This window comes from Cervus canadensis, chromosome 33, assembly GCF_019320065.1.
Source record: "Cervus canadensis isolate Bull #8, Minnesota chromosome 33, ASM1932006v1, whole genome shotgun sequence".
Classification (NCBI taxonomy): Eukaryota; Metazoa; Chordata; class Mammalia; order Artiodactyla; family Cervidae; genus Cervus; species Cervus canadensis.
Window position 1 is genome coordinate 23,462,601 of NC_057418.1, and position 23,178 is coordinate 23,485,778.

General features: G+C 43.9%; 1 protein-coding gene across 2 annotated transcripts in view; it reads left to right on the forward strand.

Annotated features, from left to right (window-relative positions):
* AKAP12 (A-kinase anchoring protein 12) overlaps window positions 1-23,178 on the forward strand; it is a 105,662-nt gene that overhangs the window by 70,983 nt on the left and 11,501 nt on the right. Inside the window, exon 1 of one of the 2 annotated variants that reach the window (XM_043457112.1) lies at window positions 7,733-8,110. The exons of the other annotated variant lie outside the window; for it this stretch is intronic. Coding sequence (XP_043313047.1) covers window positions 8,083-8,110 — 28 coding nt within the window. The 5' untranslated portion in view covers window positions 7,733-8,082. Of the gene's footprint in view, window positions 1-7,732; window positions 8,111-23,178 lie in introns of those variants that run through there. 2 annotated transcript variants of the gene reach the window in all.

The following is a 23,178-nucleotide window of genomic DNA, read 5'->3' on the forward strand; positions in this document are numbered from 1 at the left end:
GATTTAGAGGTTGTGCTCTGGCCATATGAGGCTGTTGAGCACTTTGAATGTCGCTGATCCTATTTGAGACGTGTTCTTCATGTGAAATACTCAGTCTGAAAAGGAATCTAAAATATTCCCCTAATATTTTTCATTTTTAGCACATATTGGCATAACTGGACTAGATAAAATATAGATACAGGGTTAGATAAAATATATTAAGATGAACCTCAACTGTTTAGTATTATTCGTTTTAGTGTGACTACTAGAAAATTTAAAGCTGGGAGTTTCCTGGTGGTCCAGTGGTTAGGACTTGGCGCTTTCACTGCCAAGGGTGAGGGTTGATCCCTAGTTGGGCAGCTAAGATCCTGCAAGCCACGTGGTGCAGTCAAAAAGAAGGAAACACACACACACACACACACAAAGGGAGGGAGGGAGAGAGAAAGGAAGGAAGGGAAGAAGGAAAAGTGAAAGAGAAAATTTAAAGTCTTGTGTGTGGCTTGCTGGTGTCACATCAGTTTCAGATGAGCAGCTGCAGTTTGTCAGTGGGTCTTGGGTAGGTCATTACTGTTAGTTTTCTCTTCTCAGTGTGAACCTTCAGCTAGCCTCTCCCTCCCACTCCTTTTGAGAAGGACTTTCCAGGCAAATCAAAGATTGTCTCATTCTCTTCTGAAAGATCCAGAGGAGCCTCAGGTTAATTACTGTTAGTGCAAGATGATGCTTCTCTTGTCAGGATGCATTTCTGAGAAATGGATGATAAAGGGCATTCTTGCTTTGTATAGACGTATTTTTTCAAAGGGTTCTTTTAAAATGAGACTTCACTATATTTAAAGCAGTATTTCTCAACCTTTTCACCACTGCCTTGCCCAGCTAAGTCTTTTTTCCATAACTCGTCCCCCCACCCTGCAACATTTTTATAGCAGAGGTATACTATATACCAGTTTATATAATAGGGATACCTCTATTTGTCTGTCTCTATATATTGTGCTCTGCTCAGGCTCTCTGCCATGCAACCCCATGGACTGTAGCCCACCAGGCTTCTCTGTCCATGGAATTTTACAGGAAAGAATACTGGAGTGGGTTGCCATTTCATCCTCCGGGGGATCTTCCCGACCCAAGGATTGAACCCTCGTCTTCTGGGTCTCCTGCAGTGTAGGCAGATTCTTTATCTGCTGAGCCATCAGGGAAGCCTGTGCTTCATATATAAAAGAATAAGGTCAACCATGAACCAGTTTTCACCCCATTGGGGAATGGATAGTTTAGACATAATAGCTAACATTTATTATGTTTCTCAAATACACTTGGTAGTACTAAGACTAACTTTTACTTGCACCTCAGAATAACATCAGTGTTAGTGGTGTCTTTATTCTCCCAGCAGTTGAAGCCCAGAGAGTTAGAAGAATTCCTTACTCCTGGCTACACTGCTATCAGAAGAACCAGAACTACAACTCGTTTTTAAGACTTCACAATCTTCTTTAGACCAAACCAAATTACGACGAGTGTTCCGAGCCTTAAGAAGAACAAAGGATTTGAACACAAGGCACTCAGGAAAGAATTTGATTCCTGTGCCAACACCTGACCAAATTTGGTAGTGAAACACCTTTTTGCTTATTTGCTAATTTTTAGAAGATTACGCTTTGACTTGAATCTGCTTTCAGCTTGCTAGTTTATATATTCCATGATTGGGAGTTTAAGAGCATGATTGAGACTGCCTTGCATTTTATTTATTTATTTTATTTCGGGGCTGCAGAGTCTTTGTTGCTGCGAGAGGACTTTCTCTAATTATGGCCAGCGGAGACTACTCTCTAGTTGCAGTGGCTTTTCTTGTTGAGAAGCACAGGCTCTAGGCGCACGGGCTTCAGTAGTTGCTACTCTATGGGGCTCAGTAGTTGAGATGCATGGGCTTAGTTGCTCCTTGGCATGTGGAATCTTCCTGGACCAGGGATCGAACCCATGTCCCCTGCATCAGCAGGTGAATTCTTTGGACCACCAGGAAAGCCCCAAGTCTCTGCCTTGCATTTTTAATGCAATCAGAGGTATTGCTCGAAGGTTCAAGGTCTGGCAGCGCAAAGCCCCTCTGCGTAACAACCACAAGCTGATTATCAAATGTGCTTGCCTTCTAACCGTGAGAGTAATGGAGCTTGTTGTAGATTTGTAGGAAAATATCAGGACAGAAATTGCCCATAATTCCACTATGGTTGGTTTTTGATAGTTTTCTTTTTGGGCTCTTTTTTTGCTCAGCCTCACTTATGGGAACATATTTTAGAAAGCAAAATCAGGATCGTATTGAATATATAGTGTATATACTGAACAAAGAGGTGTGTGGCTTTCTACATCAGTGTAAGCATTTCTCCATGTCATTAACTGCTTCAAACATGTTGTTTTGCAAGATAGTCCAATGAAGAGTTAAACTATTTTCCTAGTATTGGGACACTTAAGTTCTTTAAATATATTATACATCCCAAGCAGTTAAAATTTTCATATATAAATTTATACTTTGATTTGGTATAGCTAATAAAAGTAGAATTGCCAAGTCAAAGAATATAAAAACATGTGAACTCAACAAGAGGAGAAATAAACTTTCTTTGTCACTTTTATTATTTGGATTGAGTTTTTCTTAATATTTAATTTCCCCTTGCCTGTGTGGGGTTATTATTATTTTTTTTTTTTTTGATAAATTGTCTTGTTAAGTGACTTTTAAATCCCCCTTAGCTTTTCTGTTGTATTACAATAGTCCCTTTGAGGAACTAGTCTTCAGATTATTTGTCTTGAGGATTTTGAATCAAAATAACCATGTCTACACAAACATGTCCAATTCAACTGGACCATAAAATTCAATTAGCTGGTATTTGCCTGTGTTCGTAGCAAAGGAGCAGAGAAGACTTGAAAATACACTGAACCCAGGAGAACCTGCCCAATGTCATTTAATTCAGTGTATAGTTTCATCTTCTTCATGGTTATTAGTTGGCAACAACTTCTAACTGAACCCGAGATGATCTTTGAAGCATTTTAAAGGAGCAACAGTGTGTAGAGACTCCTTTAGACTTCATCTGCCCTTTGCAGCCAGAGGAAAAGCAACCTCACTGGGTTTGGGTTTATTTTCCTCTGAATGTAAAGCCTGGGGTAAAAAGAAAAATGGAAGGAAGGATGATGGGGGTTAGGAGTGGATTTGGGGTGAGTCCGAGTCTCTAGTTCCCGATGCTCAATCCCTGGGTCAGGAAGATCCCCTGGAGGAGGAAATGGCAACCCACTCCTGTGTTCTTGCCTGGAGAATCCCATGGACAGAGGAGCCTGACGGGCTATAGTCCGTGGGGTCGCAGAGTTGGACATGACTGAATCGACTTAGCATGCACGCTCAAGTCCCTAGTTCCCAATTCTCACGTGTAGGTTAAATGCCTCCCTGGAGGAAGTTAATGAACCTCGCATCTGTGCTGACTCTGGTGTCTTGGTCTCTGTCCTGATTGCAGCTTTTTGTCCACTTGTCCAGCCTCCCTGGACTGCGAGCCTTCCTGAGTTCTCATCCTGAGTCACTGCTTTGTGATGCTCATGCATCCCACTATTTCTGCTATTTCCATCTTTGAATCCTCTCCACCTTGGGCTTCAAGGCCGTTCTCTCCTTGATGGCCTCTAATCTCTGTCCATTCTCAGAGCTGTTCTCAGATTCGTCTTCCTCGGTGTTCCAGACCTTTGACTTCACCTGCTGCATTCCATTCGGATGATCTCAGAGATGTGAGTGCTGCCAACTTTGACTCCTTCCTCACCTTGGTCACCATGGTTTCCATTGATTTTATTTCTAGAGCATCTTTCTCGTTGTTGTTACTGCTCAGTTACTTTTTCTAAATCACAGTTCGAACTGTGTGACACTAGCTCTGCTCCAAAACCTTCCATGGTTTTCTGCAGCCTCCAGAACTCGTACGAAATTCTTTTTTCTTAAAAAAAAAAAAAAAAAAGTTTCACATCATCCACACATCATTCAGGTGACCCATTTAAAGTATACATGTTTTTGGTTTTTAGTATATTCACAGAAACATTCACAGAACAACCAACAGCACAGTCAATTTTTGAACATTTTCATTTCATGGCAAAGAACCCCCATACCTGTTAGCAGCCTCTCTTTCCAGCTCTCTGGATCTGAGTAACTGCTAGTCCACTTTCTGTCCTTACAGATTTGTCTGTTCCCGATGTAATTAAATAATATGTCAGCACACCAATGTACGAGGGTCCAGTTTCTTCTTTCTTTGTTATCTTGTTGGTCTTTTCGATTATAGCCATTCTAGTGAGTGTGAATTGGTATCTCATTGTGGTTTTGATTTGCATTTTCCTAATGGCTCATAACCTTGAGCATCTTTTCATGTGCTCCTTTTGTGTTTTCCTCCTTAGAGCAATGTCCATTCAGATCCTTTATCATTTTTAAGATCTATTTATTATCTTTGTCATGGTGCATGGACTTTCCAGTTGTGGGGTGCAGGCTCTCTAGCTGTGGCCCAAGAGTGGGATCTTAGTTCTCTGACCAGGAATTGAACCCAGGCCATGGCAATAAAAGAACTGAGTCTTAACCACAGCACCACCAGGGAATCCGGATCTTTTTTTTTTTTTTTTTTTAATTTGGGTTATTTGTTATAAGGTTCTTAACGTGTCATTCAGATCCCTTCATATTCTGGCCTCCAATGTAATATGTCTTGTCTCATCTCTAGTTACCACTTCTGTCCCTTCCTGCTCCCAGTTTCCCCAAGCTGACTCTGAGCCTGTGCCTGCCTGAAGGCACATCAATTGTATATGACTCTTTGCGACCCCATGGACTGTAGCCCACCAGGCTCCTCTGTCTATGGGATTCTGCAGGCAAGAATACTGGAGTGGGTTGCCATTTCCTTCTCCAGGGGATCTTCCTGACCCAGGGATCGAACCCTTCCTGACCCAGGGATCGAGTCTTGTGTGTTGGCAGGGCGGTTTCTTTGCCACTAGTGACACCTGGGAAGCCCCAAAGCTACAAAGAACTCACTAATGCTCCCTAAATGGCCCGTTCCTGCCTCTCCCCATGCCGCCCCTCTGCAGGACTGCCTGCATCTCCTCATCCTCAGGTTGGGCTGCCCCCTCGAATCTCCCATCATTTCAGAGGCTAGCTCAGACATTACCTGAGGTGGGCTACATTGAATTGACCCCAGTTCTTCCCTTGGGTGTGTTTACCACCCAAGACTGAGGTCCCCAAGGGTAAGGACAGTATCCAACTGTATCCCCAGGGGCTTAGCACAATTAACGCTTAGCTAGAACTTGGTAAATATTTGTTGAATGAACCAGGAAGTTTGGGAAAAACACTTATTCCCCCCCCAGCCATCCACTTATTTAAGATATTGGTAAACGTTTTCCCATCATTTTTGCTTTTTGCTTTGGGTGATGATGTATTCCTCTAAAAATTCTGATGTAACAAAAAGAAGCAAATAAGGAATGGAAGTGATAACCAAAGAAGGTTGCCTGCATTGTACACTTACCTGGGGTCCAATCTTTATTCCAGCTTTTATCCTGATTGATGACTTTTCTGTGTAAATTCAAGACACACAGAGGCTTATCGGGCAGCTGTGCCACACGCCCTGTCCTTGATTACGCTTTGAGGTGGAGATCCAACAAGGACTGTCTGCTGAGAGGGGTGACAGCTTGCCACATGATCTCTTGCTTGGCCTCCAGGTTTAAACTGCCTCTAAGACTATCAAGTCCACTGTGTTGGTGTCTTCACCAATGTCATAAAAAGAAAAAAATTAAAAAGTTCAAGCACCAAAGCTGAATAGCAATACATTTACCTTTTGAAATGTTTTAAGTGGACCTTACATTTGTGATATTTCTCCATCCCAATGATGTTTCTTCCATCCAGATGATGCCTGTCCTGTTGTTAGAATTTGGACTTTTTATTCCAAAAAATTATGTTTCGCTATACTGCACAGGTACCGGAGGATCTTAGTTCCCTGACCAGGGATGAAACCCGTGCCTCCTGCAGTGGAAGTGCCAGGGAAATCCCAAAATTTGGAGTTTTAGAAAGGAGAGGAGCTGGTGACACAACCAAGCAAGGTCAGAGTCGACAGATCCATCTAGAAGTTTGAATGTCCTTGAGGTGGCGCCAAGTGATAGCCATCTGCTGCCCCCAGCAGCTGGTGCTGAGAAATGACCCAGCTGAGACCTCAGCTCCCCGGGGAGCCCAGGCGGGTGCACACGTTTTGGAAGCCTGTATGTAGACCACTCATTTCATGAGGCCAGCAGAGCAGCCCGCAGAGCTGGCTTTCTCCCTGATTTTGCACAACTAAGGGACTCTCCAGGTTTGGGGGTGGGGGGGTAGCGGGGATAGATAGATAGGGGCGGGGAGCAGAAGAATGCAGAGCTGCTCTGACCCCTTGGCTACGAGGACTCTGGAGGGACAATAAGCACCAGCAACATTTCACACGCACCAGACGGACTGTAATTGAAGCAATTTGTGAACCAAAGTGAAGGCTCCTTTAGGGAAGATAAAGGGTTAGGAGGCTGCTCAGTGGCTCTCTCTGGGAATCAGCTCCCAGGCGTCAGGACCAGGCGCATCACTGCTGTTCCCAGGCGGACGTATGGCTAGGCTGGGTGTTCGCGGAAATGTAAGGGGGAGGTCGGATCTAGAGAGAGGCAGAAGATGGTTTATTCAACGAGGTCTGATCGCCCGCAGCGGTGCCGCCTTAACCTTGCTCATTGCAGGCCTGATATGGTGCGTGGCGCCCCCTCGCGGCCAGAGGGAGCAACGACGTGTCATGCCTGCCTGCCTGGCTGTGCTTTTTGGATTTTTCTTGATAATTCTGTTCCCCTCCTCCCTCCTCTTTTTCTGTGCCCACTCTGGTCCACCCAAGTGCCCCACCTTTCTCCCTGGCCCTCGAGCAGCGATGAGCAAGATCTTCACTGTCTGAAGAAAAAGTAAAACCTGTCTTTTGTTTACTTAGAGGGAGAGCCTGTACTAATGGGGTTAGACAGGCAAGGCATGAAGTGATAAAGAGGAAAAGGATGAAAAAAAAAGGGAAAGAAATCCCAGGGGACCTAAAACGAACCTATGCTAACAGAAAATTAACATGGGAAATAATGTGTAAAAATCGTAAGAACCCTCCAACTTATCACTTACCCTGTGTCTTTATACAGAATAAATCTGAAATTGCATTGAAAAAAAAGATTTTACAAATGTAAGGCTGCTTGAAAATTTCTGAGTTTTAAATATTGGCTCTGACTGATTTTCATGCTGTGTGTCTGTTAGCTAACTTCTACCGTTAAAAAAAAAAAGTAAGGCTCAAATATTTAGGTTTTTTCTTTTTTTTAAGTTGCCTTGATTAAGTGTTGAAGACACATGTTCGCCTTGTAACAGCCCTTCTCAAAGAGTTCAGGAAACAGGACAACTGAGGGTTGCCAACGCCAGATCAGTGCAGTGCGTGTGTGAAGCAGATGGTGAAAATATAAAATATTATAGGTGCTAAAAAGGGAACAGCATTTTTGCACCTCATCAGCCTCTAAACAAACATAAGGATATACAGAACACAGTGTTTTTGTTTTTTTAATGGCAGTAGAATTTAATGTCTTTCTTTAAGTAATATTAAAAAGCTGAGCCACAGAAGTTAATCGGTGCCAGGAATGAAGTAACGGTTTAGATAAAATGCTGCTGACTCTGGTCTTATTCATCCCAGCAACTCTGAAACCCTCCCCGGGTCTCGGCAGAGCCTTACTGACCACGAACAGAGGCCAGCTACGGGGAGGGTTCCTCTCCTTTAAAGCGAAACACATGACTCGGAGCGCGGTGCCAAGTCCCCGGAGCGCAGGGCGGGCGGGCCAGCCCCCAGCCCCCCGGCCCGCCGGCCCGGATGGGTGGGTGGGTGGAGGGGTGGGTGGGTCCGCGTATAATTAGCCGGGGAAAGGCAGCCTCAGTCCGCTTCTGGCTGCAGCTCCGACGGCATCTCTGGTTTTCCCTGGTCTTCCGAGGGTGGCCTGGCGCCCAGCTCTTTTCTGATCCCAGCGTAGGCTGCAGTGGGGGGCCGCTGGCAAGACCCCGTGCGGCTCCGGCCACGCGCCCTAGGAGGTCGAGGCTCGCCGCTCTCTCGCTCCAAGGTGCGCTGTGCGATGATGCTGGGCGTCCTCACGATCACAGGTAAGGGGAAGGCTGGGTCTGCTCTATATTCTGCCTCCGTGGCAGGTGGAGGAACCTGCGCTTGGCCTGGGGTGGGGGTGAGGGGTGGTGCAGGGCAACTGGCTCGGCGCACCCTGATGGACCCTTACTTCTCTCGCTGTGCTGACTTTTTGATCCGAAGAGCATTCTCTCTTTGGCTCAGCAGGGCCAAGCAAACCCAGCGCTTTCTTCTTGCCCATGCAGGAATCTTCCTGATCCCCAGGGGAGACCTGGAATTTGTGTGTGTGTGTGTGTGTAAGGGATTGCACCTCTCGCCTTGGTGAAGGGAAAGGACAGCCCCACCCAAACAGAAGATGCATGTTGGAGTGGGGTGAATTTGAACGTAAGATTGTCACAGCCTAACTGCCTGCTATAGTCATGAAAAAAAAGTAAATTCTTGTTGAGAAATTGCAGTATTTGACATTTTGACCTGCTTATTAGAACTTTCAATGAAGGATCCTTTAGGGGACTACAATGTTAGCTCTGGTTTATGTGGTGGTTTCAATAAAGCCATAGTTACTATAAAATTAGTGACAAAGCTTGCTCTCTAGAAATCTGGCTGTGAATGTGAATGATAATATTTCATAGCCATCTCTAGCAAATAAGTAACAGATATAAAACTTTTGGAACGTACTCAGGACTCCTCTAACTTGTCATTTGATCTTTTCGTGCAATTACACTGTAGCTTCGGTCCTTAGGAATCTGCCTGTTTCCTCCCCCTTTCTGCCTTTTCTCCTCTCTTCAAAAATTAAACTCCATCTGCTAATTTAGGTTTATAAGATCAGCTCCTCTCTAAACATTTGAGATCATTGCTCTCCAAATATGTGTTTTCTTAAAAGCGCAGTGTAGCATTTCTAGGACTTAAAATTTTTCTCAATGCAATTGCCTCTGCAAAGCCTTGTCCTCTTCTGGAATTTGAAATGAATGTGAAAGTTGAGTGAAACAAAAAAATACCTTTCACTTCCTATAGATTAGCTTGTTTACTTTGAGATTTCCTTAACATTCCTTCCCTGAGTTAACTAAACTAGCCTTTCTACTCTTTAACTCATGTGAAAATTTACCTGATGCTTAAAAAAAATTTTTTTTAATTGTTAGACTATGCAACATTTGAAAATAAAAAACACAGAATTCATTTTCTTCCCAGATCATTAACTTTTCTGTGAATGAGACATAAAAATGCTCAACCCTGGGTAGGGCTGCCTGGGAGAGCAGTTTGTGGGGTGTCACAGCTGGAGGTGGGGTTTCTATGGTCATGACTTTTTCTGGGTGCTTTTTATGTATAGTACCATCTTTATCATATTCACTATTTGATGAGTTTATCACATGCTGAGTTTCCTGTGGGGAAGAAATGTCCTTGTTAGCAAAAATTGAGTTCGCCACCAGCTTGGGATGCTTGTGAAGTGAAAGTCACTCACTTGTGTCCAACTCTTTGTGACCCATGGACTGTAGCCCACCAGACTCCTCTGTCCATGGAATTCTCCAGGCAAGAATCCTGGAGTGGGTGATGCTTGAGGGGGCTTTTAAAAATTGGTTCAGATAATCCTAATGGAATGCTAAATGTTGGAAATCTGTCTAATTTTTAGAGTAACTTTAGGTAGCAGGGTTGATTGCTTCCTGAGTTTTACTTTTATTACAATGTTGATATGAAGGATGTGACAAAATATGGTACTTTTTCCTGGTTAAAACAAAGTATGCAGAAAATCTTAAACTCCAAAGCTTTAATCAAAACAAATAACCATTTTATAGTAGAAGTGAAAATTGAAAAGGAATTTTAGCTGTCTTCTTAAAAATATTTTATTTATTTATTTATCTATTTTTGGCAGTGCTGGGTCTTCCTTGCTGTGATGGCTTGGATTTTCTCTAGTTGGGGCGAGTAGGGGCTAGTCTCTGGTTGCGGTGTGCGGACTTTTCGGTTCGGTAGCTTCTCTTTTTGTGCGGGTCCTGGGCTCTAGAGCACAGACTCAATAGTTGCGGCACACAGGCTTAGTTGCTCCTTGGCCTGTGGGATCTTCCCAGATCAGGGATGGAACCCATGTCTCCTACATTGGCAGGCAGATTCTTTGTCACCGAGCCACCAGGGAAGCCCCCTGTCTTTTTTTTTTCCCCTCTGCAAATTATTCTACTGAGGAAGATTTACAATCAATATTCTTTAAATAGCTGGTTAGAATCTTGAAAAGCAATGTACTTTTAAAATTAGCATTCAGGATTGATGGACTATCCAGAGGTTTCTTGTCGTTTAGGCATTGCTCATTTAAATCATGTAGGAGAAAGTTACTCTCGGCTTCTTTAGTGAGATGGCCTTAACGTGAGAATGTATTTCAATTTCACAATTAATAGGAATTGGGCAAGATTGATGACATTTTTAATAGGAATTGGGCAGGTTTGACGACGTTTTTGTAGAACAGCTTAGGAATGAGTTTTCATTTTGTAAGGGAGGGCAAAGCTGTCACCTAACACTGACCATTATTGTCCTCTCCCCAGACCTCGTGCACACACCCGCCTGAAATGAATACAACAAACTTTGAAGCAGGAGATGATGGATTTTTCACATCACATGCTATTGCCTTTCCTGAAGTCTTTCTCTCACATTGTGTTAGCAGTGGCCTTAGTTTAAAAAAGTAGAAAAGAGACCTCCCTGGGGGTCAAGTGGTTAACACTCCGTGCTCCCAAAGAAGGGGCATGGGTTCGAGTCCCAGTCAAGGAACTAAGATCCCACTTGCCATGTGGCATGACCAAGAAAATGAAATTTAAAAACAAATACTAGAAAATAAGTAATTGAACATGACGATGATGAAAGAGGTATCTTCTTTCCACCCATATATCGGTGATATGGTAGCAAAAAAAGAAAAAAGGACTGTTTTGAATTAGGAAAATATCTTTCCTGCTTTCCCTAACTCACACACATTATTGAGACTAAATGAAGAATATCATGAGGAATTAGGGCAACAATATTCTTGATCTCTAGAGTGGGATGACTCCTCCAATATCATGCCAGTTCTAGATTACTGATAATGCATATATTTATGCAAATCATTTTATAGGATTAAAAAAATACCTCTCCTCCCCCACACACACGGCTGCTTCTCTCTGCCAAGGGACTTGTGACGCATGAAATTAATTACAACTCTGGCTGGGTAACTGCCTTGTACCAAGTACCCACTCTAGTGGCTATGATCATTATTTCCCACAATAATCCTGCAAAAGGTGGTTACCTAATAATCCCCTTTTTATCATGAAAAATCATTTTCTCTTGGTGTTCCCAGCTACTAAGAAGCACAGCTGTGGAGTCATTTTTAAAGGACCTCTTCTTCTCGTAAAGGATGCTGACACTGGTTTTGCGGTGCGCACAATTTCACACGCCAGCTCAGATGTAAAACGGACCAGGGGATGTCAGTATCCAGGCCTGTATGCTCCTGTACTGGCCTTTGCTGAGTTTTAAACCCAGTTACACATCTCTTGGAGGCTTCTGTGGTTGATGAGCATTAGAACGAGGGGAGTTGGTTTGGTGTGTAAGATATAAGGGATGGATTTAGAATGTGGAGAATTCCTGGAGAAATTCCAGGACAATGCTACAAATCGTGGGGGAAAGCTAACCAGTTCCAGATGTCACAGCAAGCAGTCCTGAAGTGCGCAGGGACTGAACAGAGCTGGTTATACTAAACCCCAAAAAAAAGAAAAAAAAAATCGATGTTATAACTGTATTCGAGATGCACTTTTCCTTTGACAAACGTAGTTAAGTTTGGATAAAAACATTAACATTTTGTAATCTATAATATGACATATTCCTTAAAAGCTTTTTATTTCTTTTAAACCTCTGAAGTAAAAGAAAATAAGTCATATTTTCATCACTTAATCACTGAGTATTTGGAAGAGTAAGGAAAGAAAGTCGATCCTGCAGATTTGGGACTCACAACTGGTTCTTGCATTTTGTGGAGATTGGGGTGGGGAGGTGTCTGTGTGGGGATCAAGGCAGGAGAACTGGATCTTTAAACCTTTTGGAATCAAGGACCCTTTGAGTCTTGGGGAGGTGGGGGATTATATTTCACAAGGAAAATGTATGTTTGTTCATACTCATCATAGACCTCTTGTGAGTGATTTTATAAATTGGGATTGACTGGATATTTATCAGCAGATAAACACAATTTGGTAGAAGATGACACCAAAATAGGAAAAGCTTTGACAATTCTCTGCCAAAGCTGAATTTCTATCCAGGAAATGCTTTCAAAAATTTGGGTTTCTTTTGACATTACTAAAGATACAACTGTTCATATATTTTCAAATTTATTTCACTTCACTAATGTTCAATCGCCTTTTCTTCTAAGCCTTGGAAGGGTTTGTTGTTCAAAATATTCAGCATCTCAGATTATTATTGTCACAGATTTGAAGTATTATCCTATAAAGTAGTAACTGAGGCTAGTTTATACTTTTAAAAATTAAAATGTAGTGGCAGAAGGATATACTACCAGCTGTCTCTTTTCTTTTCCATTTCACTTTCCACACTGTTTTCTTTAAGGAGATCTTTCATTCGTCTTAGAAAAACATAGCAACAAACAAAAAGCTTACTCAGAGTCTTTGTTCTGACAAGACAGCTTCAGAAACTGTACTATCACTTCACCTGGGACCTCCCTTTATCCTTCCTGCGTCTATAAAGCTATACATTCACCCTAAGGAAGCTTCTCCTAGGTCATATGCAGAGGTGTCTCAGATGGTAAAGAATGTGCCTGCAATGCAGAATACCCAGGTTCGATCCCTGGGTTGGGAAGCTCCCCTGGAGAAGGAAATGGCAACCCACTCGAGTGTTCTTGCCTGGAGAATCCCATGGACAGAGGAGGAGCCTAGTGAGCTACAGTCTATGGGGTCGCAATGAGTCAGACATGACTGAGCGACTAACATTGTCAAGTGAGTTAAAGCACTTTCTACATCATTTTTTAAATCATCTTTTTCTTTTCCAAGTAATGTTTCCAGCATATTGACACTGTCTCATAAAGGCATATGACTAGAATCTTCTCCCAGAAAAAAAGAATAGAAATAGTTTATTTTTATGCTGATGTTTACTTAAGAATCAAGACTTGAATGATGTTGCTTCCCCAAATGGCTTTAGTGGAAAACATGTTGACCCACACCATGTACCTGGTAAGACTGTGTTTAGCATGCTCCTGATCAGTGTGTGGACCCCTGCAATGACTATAGTCTTTCCTCACCCTTTGAAGTGACCGGGGTGGGACCAGTGATGAGCAGGACCCCATGAAGATGAAAGTATCTCCCGGTCCTGCCTCCCAGAGCCCTTCCCCGATGACACTCAGACCAACTCCTTTTCCCAACCTTTTGACCATCTTTGATGCCCAGTGAGAATGTAGAGTTTCTAGGTGAACCGTAGCATCACCAAATATGTGAGTGCCTTGTTTGGACTTTATGGGCATTCAAGAGACTTGCAGTATTAATAGCAGCATTCTGCAAAATGGCTGGATAATTCAGTGTTCCGAAGGAGGGACAGTTATGCATTGTATTAGAAAGGCTCAGCCTAAAACCAGTTATCCTGTGGAAGGACTTTTTGGATACCAAGAAAGTACATTTCCAAATCAATGGTGCTTAGATAATCAAGCTTTTTTTATTTTCCTCTTCCTTTCCCATTGGACAAATCTAAGGCAGACTGTAATTCCGTAGGGAGCTGATGTCAAGTTAGAGCAGAGGAGGACTTCCCTGGTGGTCTAGTGGTTAAGGATCTGCCTGCCAATGCAGGGGAAACGGCTTCGATCCCCGATCCAGAAAGATCCCATGTGCTATGGAGCAGCTAAGCCCCAGAGCCACGACTACTGAAGCCGGGCTCTGCATCCAGAGAAAGCCAATGTCCAGCAAGGAAGACCCAGTGCAACCAAAAAATAAATTCAAAAAAATTAGAGCAGAGGAGATTTTGAAGTCATTGAATGTATTATTGGGGTGGGAAGGAATTGTGTTGAAATGAAATGCTCGTTAGTGTGGTTGTGAGTAGATTCTGCCATGCTGTGTCCAAATAGGTGGACACTGGGTCTTTCTTGGAAGCCGCCACCCCCCACCCCCAGCCCTGCCTCCATCACAGTTTGCCTCCTGGCACTCACCAGCTTCCCGGAGTCCCAAGAGCAAACCTGCCGGCCTGGTCCCTCCTCTCTGCCACCCCACATTTTGGGGCTATTCTTTTATGTGTGTAACAGCCACCTGGTTTGCTGACCAAGCTAAGGTCTTTAACTCACTCAGAACCTGCATGCAGACTAGAAGTGTTTCTCACAGAAACGCCTTTGAGGAGCTTTCTGCTCATGACAAACTGGAAGGAGGGCGGGACGTCTGCGTCTCCCAGCCTCCAGCTTCAGCCTGAACCTGGGAAATGTGAGGTCATGCTGCTGGATATTGTGTGGAGTTGGAGACTGGGAAAGCGGGGAGGGTGGGGAAGGGAGGTCCACACAGAAAGAAAGGCTCGGTCACATATGATCCTTCACTTGGTCCAAAATGGGGTAGAAGGATCTAGATCTTTTCATGGTGCAAATAAAAAGAACAGGTAGGGAGTTAACTCAGAATGCCCGTTTTCCCCCTCGAAGTCTTTGTGTCGGAAGTCAAAGAGATAAAAACAGATGTGATGTGGCATTCGACTTCGCAGAACTTGAAAGAGCAGCTAAACTTTACATATTTCCATAGCATCTTGTGGTCCTGAAAGTCTAGGAGTGTCTCAAGGCTACCGGTTCTGCTGCTCACGACTGCCCTCTTCTGTTCAAAAGCTCCTTCCTGGGGTTGGACAATGATTTTATACACATGAGTGCAGTAAGGAAAAATGGAACCAACGGAAATTGTCTAAAAACAAGGAGACGTAAAAATAAATTATGCAACCATTTGAAGACTATTAAATAATTTATCCAGAAGATACAGATATTAATAGCGATTATCACTGGACATTCCCTCGTAGCTCAGATAATGAGCCATCATTCCCTGGTGGTAAAGAATCTGTCTGCAATGTGGAAGACCCGGGTTCGATCCCTGGTCAGGAAGATTCCCTGGAGAAGGGAATGGCAACCCACTCCAGTATTCCCACCTGGAGAATTCCATGGACTCGGGAGCCTGGCGGGCTTCAGTCTGTGGTGTTGCAAAGACTGAGCGACTAACACTTTAAACACTTAACTGCTGGACATTGTCTTTATGGATGTATTCCCAATTTTCTGTATTTTTACATCTTCAACAATTTATATAGATGACTGTTGGAATTGGTAAAAAGTAATTAAAACTTCTGAGGGAAACAGTCAAGCAGAAAAAAAAAAAGCCATTCTAATGGTTTTTGTTTTGTTTTTATTATAGACAGCCAACTGAGTGTTTTACCCTCCTAACTAGCCTTTGAAGGGAATGGCTGAGGGCACCCATGTTATAGGTGAGGACACAGAAGAGAAACTTCAAGAATTGTGCCCAAGGATCCAGTGCAGCTGAAATGCAAACACCAGTCTGTCTCCAGAACTTCTGGTCTTTGCTCTCCATCCTTTGTACCTGAATTCTGTCTCTTCTTTGAGGGATGGGAGAAGAATTTGGCTGTTACTTAGTCATTGATAAAAATTTGTATTATGGTATATCGTGTGAGGCAAGGAGCCAGAGTGTGAATCATTACCCTCTCCATTTTTGTTGTTCTATTTTTATTGGTCATCTGCACTTGTTTGTTCTTCTGATGGTTTAAAACAACTTTAAACTTAGAGAAAGTAACAAAATTAAAAATAGCTCAGGGCACATCATGTACCTTTTACCTAAATTTACCCCTTAACATTTTGTCTCATTTGCTTCATTATTGACTCTGTTGGTCTATGTTGGAAAACAAAATTTAAAAAAAAAAAAAATGCATACAGCTGCTTCCCTGGCTCAATGGTAAAGAATCCACCTGCGAATGTAGGAGACAGAGTTCGATCCCTGATCCAGGAGGATCTCACCTGCCTTGGAGCAACTCAGGCTGCAAGCCATAACTATTGAGCCTGTGCTCTAGGGCCTGGGAGCCACAACTCCTGAAGTTTGCACGCCCTAGAGCCTGTGCTCTGAAACAAGAGAACCACAGAGAGAAGCCCTCACAGCAACTAGAGAAAGGTTTTTGCAGCAATGAAGACCTAGCAAACAAACAAACAAAAAAAACAGCATACAAGGACTTACCTGGTATTCCAGTGGTTAAGACTCCTAGCTCCCAATGCAGGTGACCCAGGTTCGATCCCTAGTCAGGGAACTAGATCCCACATGCCACAACTAAGGATCCCACATGCTGCAACTAAGACCCAGAGCAGCCAGATAAATATTTTTTAAAAAGCAGCATCCAGGTTCCTGTCATGTCTTATGTAGGCATGAGATGTGAAGCTTTCTGAACCATCTGAGGGTAAGTTACACACATCAGGATCATTCACTCCTAAATGCTTCAGTGTGTATTTCCTAAGAATAGAGATATTTCCTGTAGTAAGCATAATACTGTTATCAAGATATTTGCATTGTCACAAGACTTTTATGTAGTCTGCCATTCTTTTCCAATCTTGTCAGTTATTTAATAATGTCCCCTTTGGCATTCTCCTCTTACATTACAAGATCCAGCCTCAGGTATTATGTCATAATCTCTTTAGCCTCTTTTAATCTGGAACATTTGTGTAACCTTTGTCTTTTGGATATTGACATGTTTGAAGCATGTAGTTCTCCTCCCGTTTCTACCACCCTCCTCATTTTGTGTTTGTTTTATCTTACCTGCATTTAGGTTGTGCATCCTTCGCCACAGGTGACATTGTGTTGCCCTCAGGGTTTGTAGACAGTGTCCACCTGTCCCTCATAGGTTGATGTTAAGTTGTCCGATTTCTCCACCCTTCCAGCTATTATCCAAATATCCTGTCTAACTCTCCCCACCCCACCCCTCCATTTAGCACCCACTGATTCTTCCTTTATCTGGTCTTTACCTTGACAAAGTGACAAAATGATGGTTAGGTGATCTTTAAATTTTTTTTTTTTTTAAGTAGAGTTGATGTACAAGATGACATAAGTTATAGGTGTGCTCAGGTGAACTTTTGAACCATTATCTATGTTAGAAGAGTCAGTAGGATATATGTGTTCTTTCTTTTTTAAACCATGACCATAACCATGAAAAAAACTGCTTATTATTCTGAAATAGAATTTGAACTGCTGTCCACGTCAGACATACAGCAGTAGTTTCTTTAGATGTTGGCATGTCTAAATACTTTTTCTTATCATAAGTGGCATCTATAAATTATAACACTTACAAATGACATATGGAGAATAAGAATTTTAATGCTTTGAAAGTTCATGGGGTTTATTTTTCTTTTGAAAAGACTAAATAAATAAATAAAAATACAAACTCTGGGGACCTCCCTAGTGGTCCAGTGGCTAAGACTCCATGTTCCCAATGCTGGGGACCGGGGTTTGATCCTTGGTCAGGGAACTCGATCCCACATGCTGAAACTGAGTTTTCATGCCAAAACTGAAAAAAAAAAAAAAAAGAGAGAGAGACAAACTTTATTTAATACTTTGTAAGAAATGGACTTTATTTCTTAGAGCAGTTTTAGGTTCACAGCAGTGATAAGTGGAAAGTACAGAGAGTATCTATACACTTCTCATCCCCCATCCAGGCAGTCTCTCCCGTTATCAACGTCCCTCACCAGAGTGGGACATTTGTTACCATCCTTGGCCTGCTTGGCATCATCACCACCCAGGGTCCTTTGTTTACATTAGGGTTCTCTCTTGGTGTGTCCATTCTGTGGGTTTGAACAAATATATAATAAAATGCATCTACCATTGGAAGGACTGATGCTGAAGCTGAAACTCCAATACTTTGGCCACCTCATGCAAAGAGTTGACTCATTGGAAAAGACCCTGATGCTGGGAGGGATTGGGGGCAGGAGGAGAAGGGGACGACAGAGGATGAGATGGCTGGATGGCATCACCGACTCAATGGGCATGAGTTTGAGTAAACTCCGGGAGTTGGTGATGGACAGGGAGGCCTGGCGTGCTGTGATTCATGGGGTCACAAAGAGTCGGTCACGACTGAGCGACTGAACTGAACTGAACTGACTGACCGACCATTGGAGTATCATGCAGAATAGTTTTGCTGTCCTAAAAAAGTCCTTTGTGCTCTGCCTGTTCACCCCTCCCTCCTCCCCACCTCTGGCAGCACCGATCTTTTTCTTGTCTCCACAAATCGGCCTCTCCCAGAATGTCATAGAGTTGGAATTATACAGTGTGTAGCCTTTTCAGATTGGCTTCTTTCACTTAGTCATATGCACTTATTAAGTTTCCTCCATGTCTTCATTTGCTAGCTCATCGTTAATGCTGAATAATATTTTACTGCCTGGATATACCAGCTTATTTATCCATTTACTTAATGAAGAACATCTTGGTTGCTTCCAAGTTTTTGCAGTTAGGAATAAAGCTGCTCGAAACGCCCACCAGCAGGTTCTTGTATGAACATGGTTGCAACTCATACCAAATGTGGGTATGAGTACATACCAAGGATATTTGGCTAAAAACCAAGAAGCAGGATTGCTGGATCAAATGGTAAGAGCATGTTTAATTTTGCAAGACATTGTCCCACTGTCTTCCAAAGTGGCTGTACCATTTTGCATTTCCCACAACCATTTTTGAAGTCAGTTTATTCCCCTGTAAACCAGCTGGTCTTTTCCAGTGAGTCAGCTCTTCACATCAGGTGGCCAAAGCATGGGAAGGATTGAGGGCAGGAGGAGAAGGGGGCAGAGAGGATGAGATGGTTAGATAGCATCACCAACTCAGTGGACATGAATTTGAGCAAACTCGGGGAGATAGTGAAGGACAGGGAAGCCTGGCGTGCTGTAGTCCATGGGGTCACTGAGTTGGACACAGCTTAGCCACTGAACAAACAAAACCAGTTGGAGGGACCAGGTGACCTCTACCTTTCAGCTCTAAGGCTCTATGATTGGAAATGATAGCTTGGTAATGGGAACCTGTGCGAAGTCCTCATTTTTTATTTTAATACTCAGGAAATTAAAGCACTTAGCACCAAAGCAGAGACATTACTTTGCCAACAAAGGTCCATCTGGTCAAGGCTATGCTTTTTCCAGTAGTCATGTATGGATGTGAGAGTTGGACTATAAAGAAAGCTGAGCGCCAAAGAATTGATGCTTTTGAACTGTGGTGTTGGAGAAGACTCTTGAGAGTCCCTTGGACTGCAAGGAGATCCAACCAGTCCATCCTAAAGATCAGTCCTGGGTGTTCATTGGAAGGATTGATGCTGCAGCTGAAACTCCAATCCTTTGGCCACCTGATACGAAGAGCTGACTCGTTGGAAAAGACCCTGATGCTGGGAGGAATTGGGGGCAGGAGGAGAAGGGGACGACAGAGGATGAGATGGCTGGATGGCATCACCGACTCAATGGACATGAGTTTGAGTAAAGTCCGGGAGTTGGTGATGGACAGGGAGGCCTGGCATGCTGTGGTCCATGGGGCTGCGAAGAGTCGGACACGATTGAGTGACTGAACTGAACCACCAAACCAACCCATGCAGGGATGTCTGCCACGCCCCGGGCCTCTGTTAGGCAGTGTGGGTTTTGTATCAACTACTGGAAGGCATATAGTATGGATAAGAGAGAGGGGCGGTTCAGGAGTGCAGCAGCAGTGAGGTTTGGGCGCCTCTGGCCGGGGAGATCTGTCGGATTTTCGGTGTGTGTGCTTGAGTTTGTTTTGAGTGTTCTTTGCTTGGAGGAGGGACCCCGGGTGTGGGTGATTGATGGTCAGGGCCCCTCGCAGGCTTGCGAGGAGGCTGCGCCCTCTGTGACGCGCGAGGCGGCCCCCAGGGGGCGCCCTCGTCAGCGGCGCGGCCCGGGGTCGGCCGCCAGTCTCCATCCAGCGATGGGGCAGCCGGGGGCAGACGGCTGGGCCTCCGGGGCCTCTGTCGGGCTGTCCCTGCCGGCCGGCGGCGCGCCATGCCCTGGTGGAGCAGCCTCTGCTGTGAGTAGCGCGCGCCCCCCGTCCCCAGTGGCGGTTCTCCCGGCGTCGGGCAGGCGGGATCGCGTGGAGCGCCCGGCGACGTGTTGGTTGGAGCGCGCAGTGGTGGTGGTGGAGGGGGTGGTGTGAGGAAGGGACACCCCAGGATGCCTGCATGCTCAGGGCTGCAGAACCGTCTTCTCCGCTCCATTGGGTTTGCCGAGGCCCCCGAGGGGCAGGGCTTCCCTTGGGGCCTGTGGAACAGGCGCCCAAACCCACAGCCAGCATCTAAATTGGAGAGTGAAAAACACCCGCAGCGTGAGGGAGGCCCCAGGCTGCATGCAGGTGGCTTCTTGCCAGAAAGGGGCACCTCCGGGAAGACAAAGACAGAAGAAATGGTGGTCAAGGTTGGGGTAAAGATTGTGCGGCGTGGGGTCCCCTGGAAAGGTCTTTGTCCTGGAGGTGGGCGGGAGGCGAGGTAGAATAGGATACAGGCTGCTGCTGCTGCTAAGTCGCTTCGGTTGTGACCGACTCTGTGCGACCCCATAGACGGCAGCCCACCAGGCTCCCCTGTCCCTGGGATTCTCCAGGCAAGAACGCTGGAGTGGGTTGCCATTTCCTTCTCCAATGCATGAAAGTGAAAAGTGAAAGTGAAGTCGCTCAGTCCAACTCTTAGTGACCCCATGGACTGCAGCCTACCAGGCTCCTCCATCCATGGGATTTTCCAGGCAAGAGTACTGGAGTGGGGTGCCATTGCCTTCTCTGATGATACAGGCCTCCCCCCCCCAAAAAAAATATCACAAGTTGCCTCCACTGGAGAGCCCGGAGGCAGCTGAGCAAACCTGGGGTTGCTGAACAGGACGGAGGGGGCCTTGCCACTTGGGCTGTCGCACGTGGAGTGATGGCCACGAAATACCAAGGGAGCTTGTGAAAATGGATCTAGGTTTCACTCCCAGTTGAGTGGGCAGCCACGTGGTTGCACATGGTTTGCGTCTGGTTCCAGACCTCTGAATGGCAAGCTTGAGATCAAAGTTGGCTTATTTTTTACTGGAATATAGTTGATTTACAATGTTGTGTTAGTTTCAGATGTACAGTAAAGCAAAGCAGTTATATACATACATGTATCCAATAAAAATTTTTTTAAGTTGGTTTATGTATTAGAACATAATTGAAGCAGACTTGGCTGGCAGGCTGGGTAGTTAAGATTATCCTATAGGTCCTGGAGTCCTTAGGGAATTTTGAAACCTTACCTGCCTGATGTGATCAAAGAAGGGGTAGTTTCGGGAAGGGGCCTCTCTGTAAGGACTATACAGGTCCGGCTGGTGAGGAAGACAAGTGCAGTTGGGTTTGTCCAGCCTCCTGCACAAAGCACAGAGGTGCCATCTGGGTCCGCAGGGGTCCTGCCCAATCTGGAAGATTGTTCTGACAATAGTAGTTCCTAGGATCACTTAGGTCAAAAGAGACTGCAGACCAGTTAGGGTTTTTAAAAGTTTTCCTGTGATCCTAAATACTCTTCTTTTTTAATGGGTTCAGCCATATATCACTCTAACAAGAACATGTGAATATTGCTAGGCTATAACAGAACCTTCAGTAGCGATTTTGTTCTGCCAGTTGGCCGCTATTATTATTTGTCTCCCCAAGTTTTGACTGTAAACATTCCAGTCATCCAAGAGTTTTATAAGAGGTGTTTCAAATTGAAATGCAGATTAGAAGCACGGAATAGGGAAGTAGGGCAGAAATGATATGTATAACACCTGCTATCTCCCCCTTTGTTAGCAGAGTGTCTCTGCATTTTTTAATGGTTTCTGGAGAGGTTACTTAATAAGTATTTTTACCTCACTCTTGCTGGCAGGAAAGTTATATGTGCGTGTGTTACTAGTAAAATTATGGTAGAATGGAGTTTATTATTGGGGTTTGACTTTTTCCTCCAGTATATTCCCAGTGATATCATCCACCTTTTAAAAAAAGAAGGTCACATCTCTTGTGTTGCATTCAAAGCGTTTGCAGAAAGTTCTCGTGAGTATGCTTTTATAATTGGGAAAATTTGTATAGTAGTTCATGGAAATCCACTTAATGTCAAGAATTTTTAGACTTAACAGCTGGTTTACAACAGGAACAAATGAAAACTTAAGAGCATTTTCTTCTTATTTCAGAAAATTATACATACTTTTAAAAAAATAATGGGGAGAGAGTGTTCCCAGAAGATTCTGACTTAAAAGAATGTCAGGGTTGGGTATGCTGGACAATCTGTCACATATGTCTGGATTTTTCTCTCTCTTGGGATATTTGCCTCAATGTTTAATGTGGGCTGTAATTTTTCTTTTATAGTTTATAAATTCTAGAGTTGGTCACAAATGTGTATTTCAAAGTGATTTTTTATCACCCAGGGAGCTTCCCCCCCAAATTTATTTACGAAAAAATTTTAAGGTATTGAAAGAGTTGAAAGAAATGTGACTATTACATATGTATATTTATTTAGTGTCTATAATTAACATTTCTCTTCTTGCCTAATGACACAGTTCTCCAACTATCCATCCCTCCATCCATTCATGAATCCATCCTACTTTTTGTTTTTAATAATTTTATTTATTTATTTTTTGGGTCTTTGATGCATGGGCTTTTCTTTAGTTGCAGCAAGTGGGGCTACTCTCTAGTTGCGGTGCATGGGCATCTCGTTGTGGCGGCTTCTTTTGTTATGGAGTATGGGCTCCAGGGCACCAGCTTCAGTTGTTGAGGTTCCAGGGCTCCACAGTTGCAGTTCCCAGGCTCTAGAGCACAGACTCAATAGTTTAGGCACACGGGCTTGGTTGCTCCGTGGCCTGTGGGCTGTTCCCAAACCAGGGATCAAACCTGTGTCTCCTGCACTGGCCTGCGGATTCTTTACCCCTGAGCCCCAGGGAAACCCGCATCTTCTTTTTTATGCATTTCAAAGTAAGTTGCAGGCACCAGTATGCTTCACTCCTAAACACTTCAAGCATGCATGTCATTAACTAGAGTTTAGGATTTGTTTCTTTTTTTTTTTTTAGGATTTGTTTCTTAAAAGGAAAAAGTACCCTTTAAGAAGAGCACTTGAAATTAATCAAATTCCTTTGTCTTCCTAAAATGTCTATCTA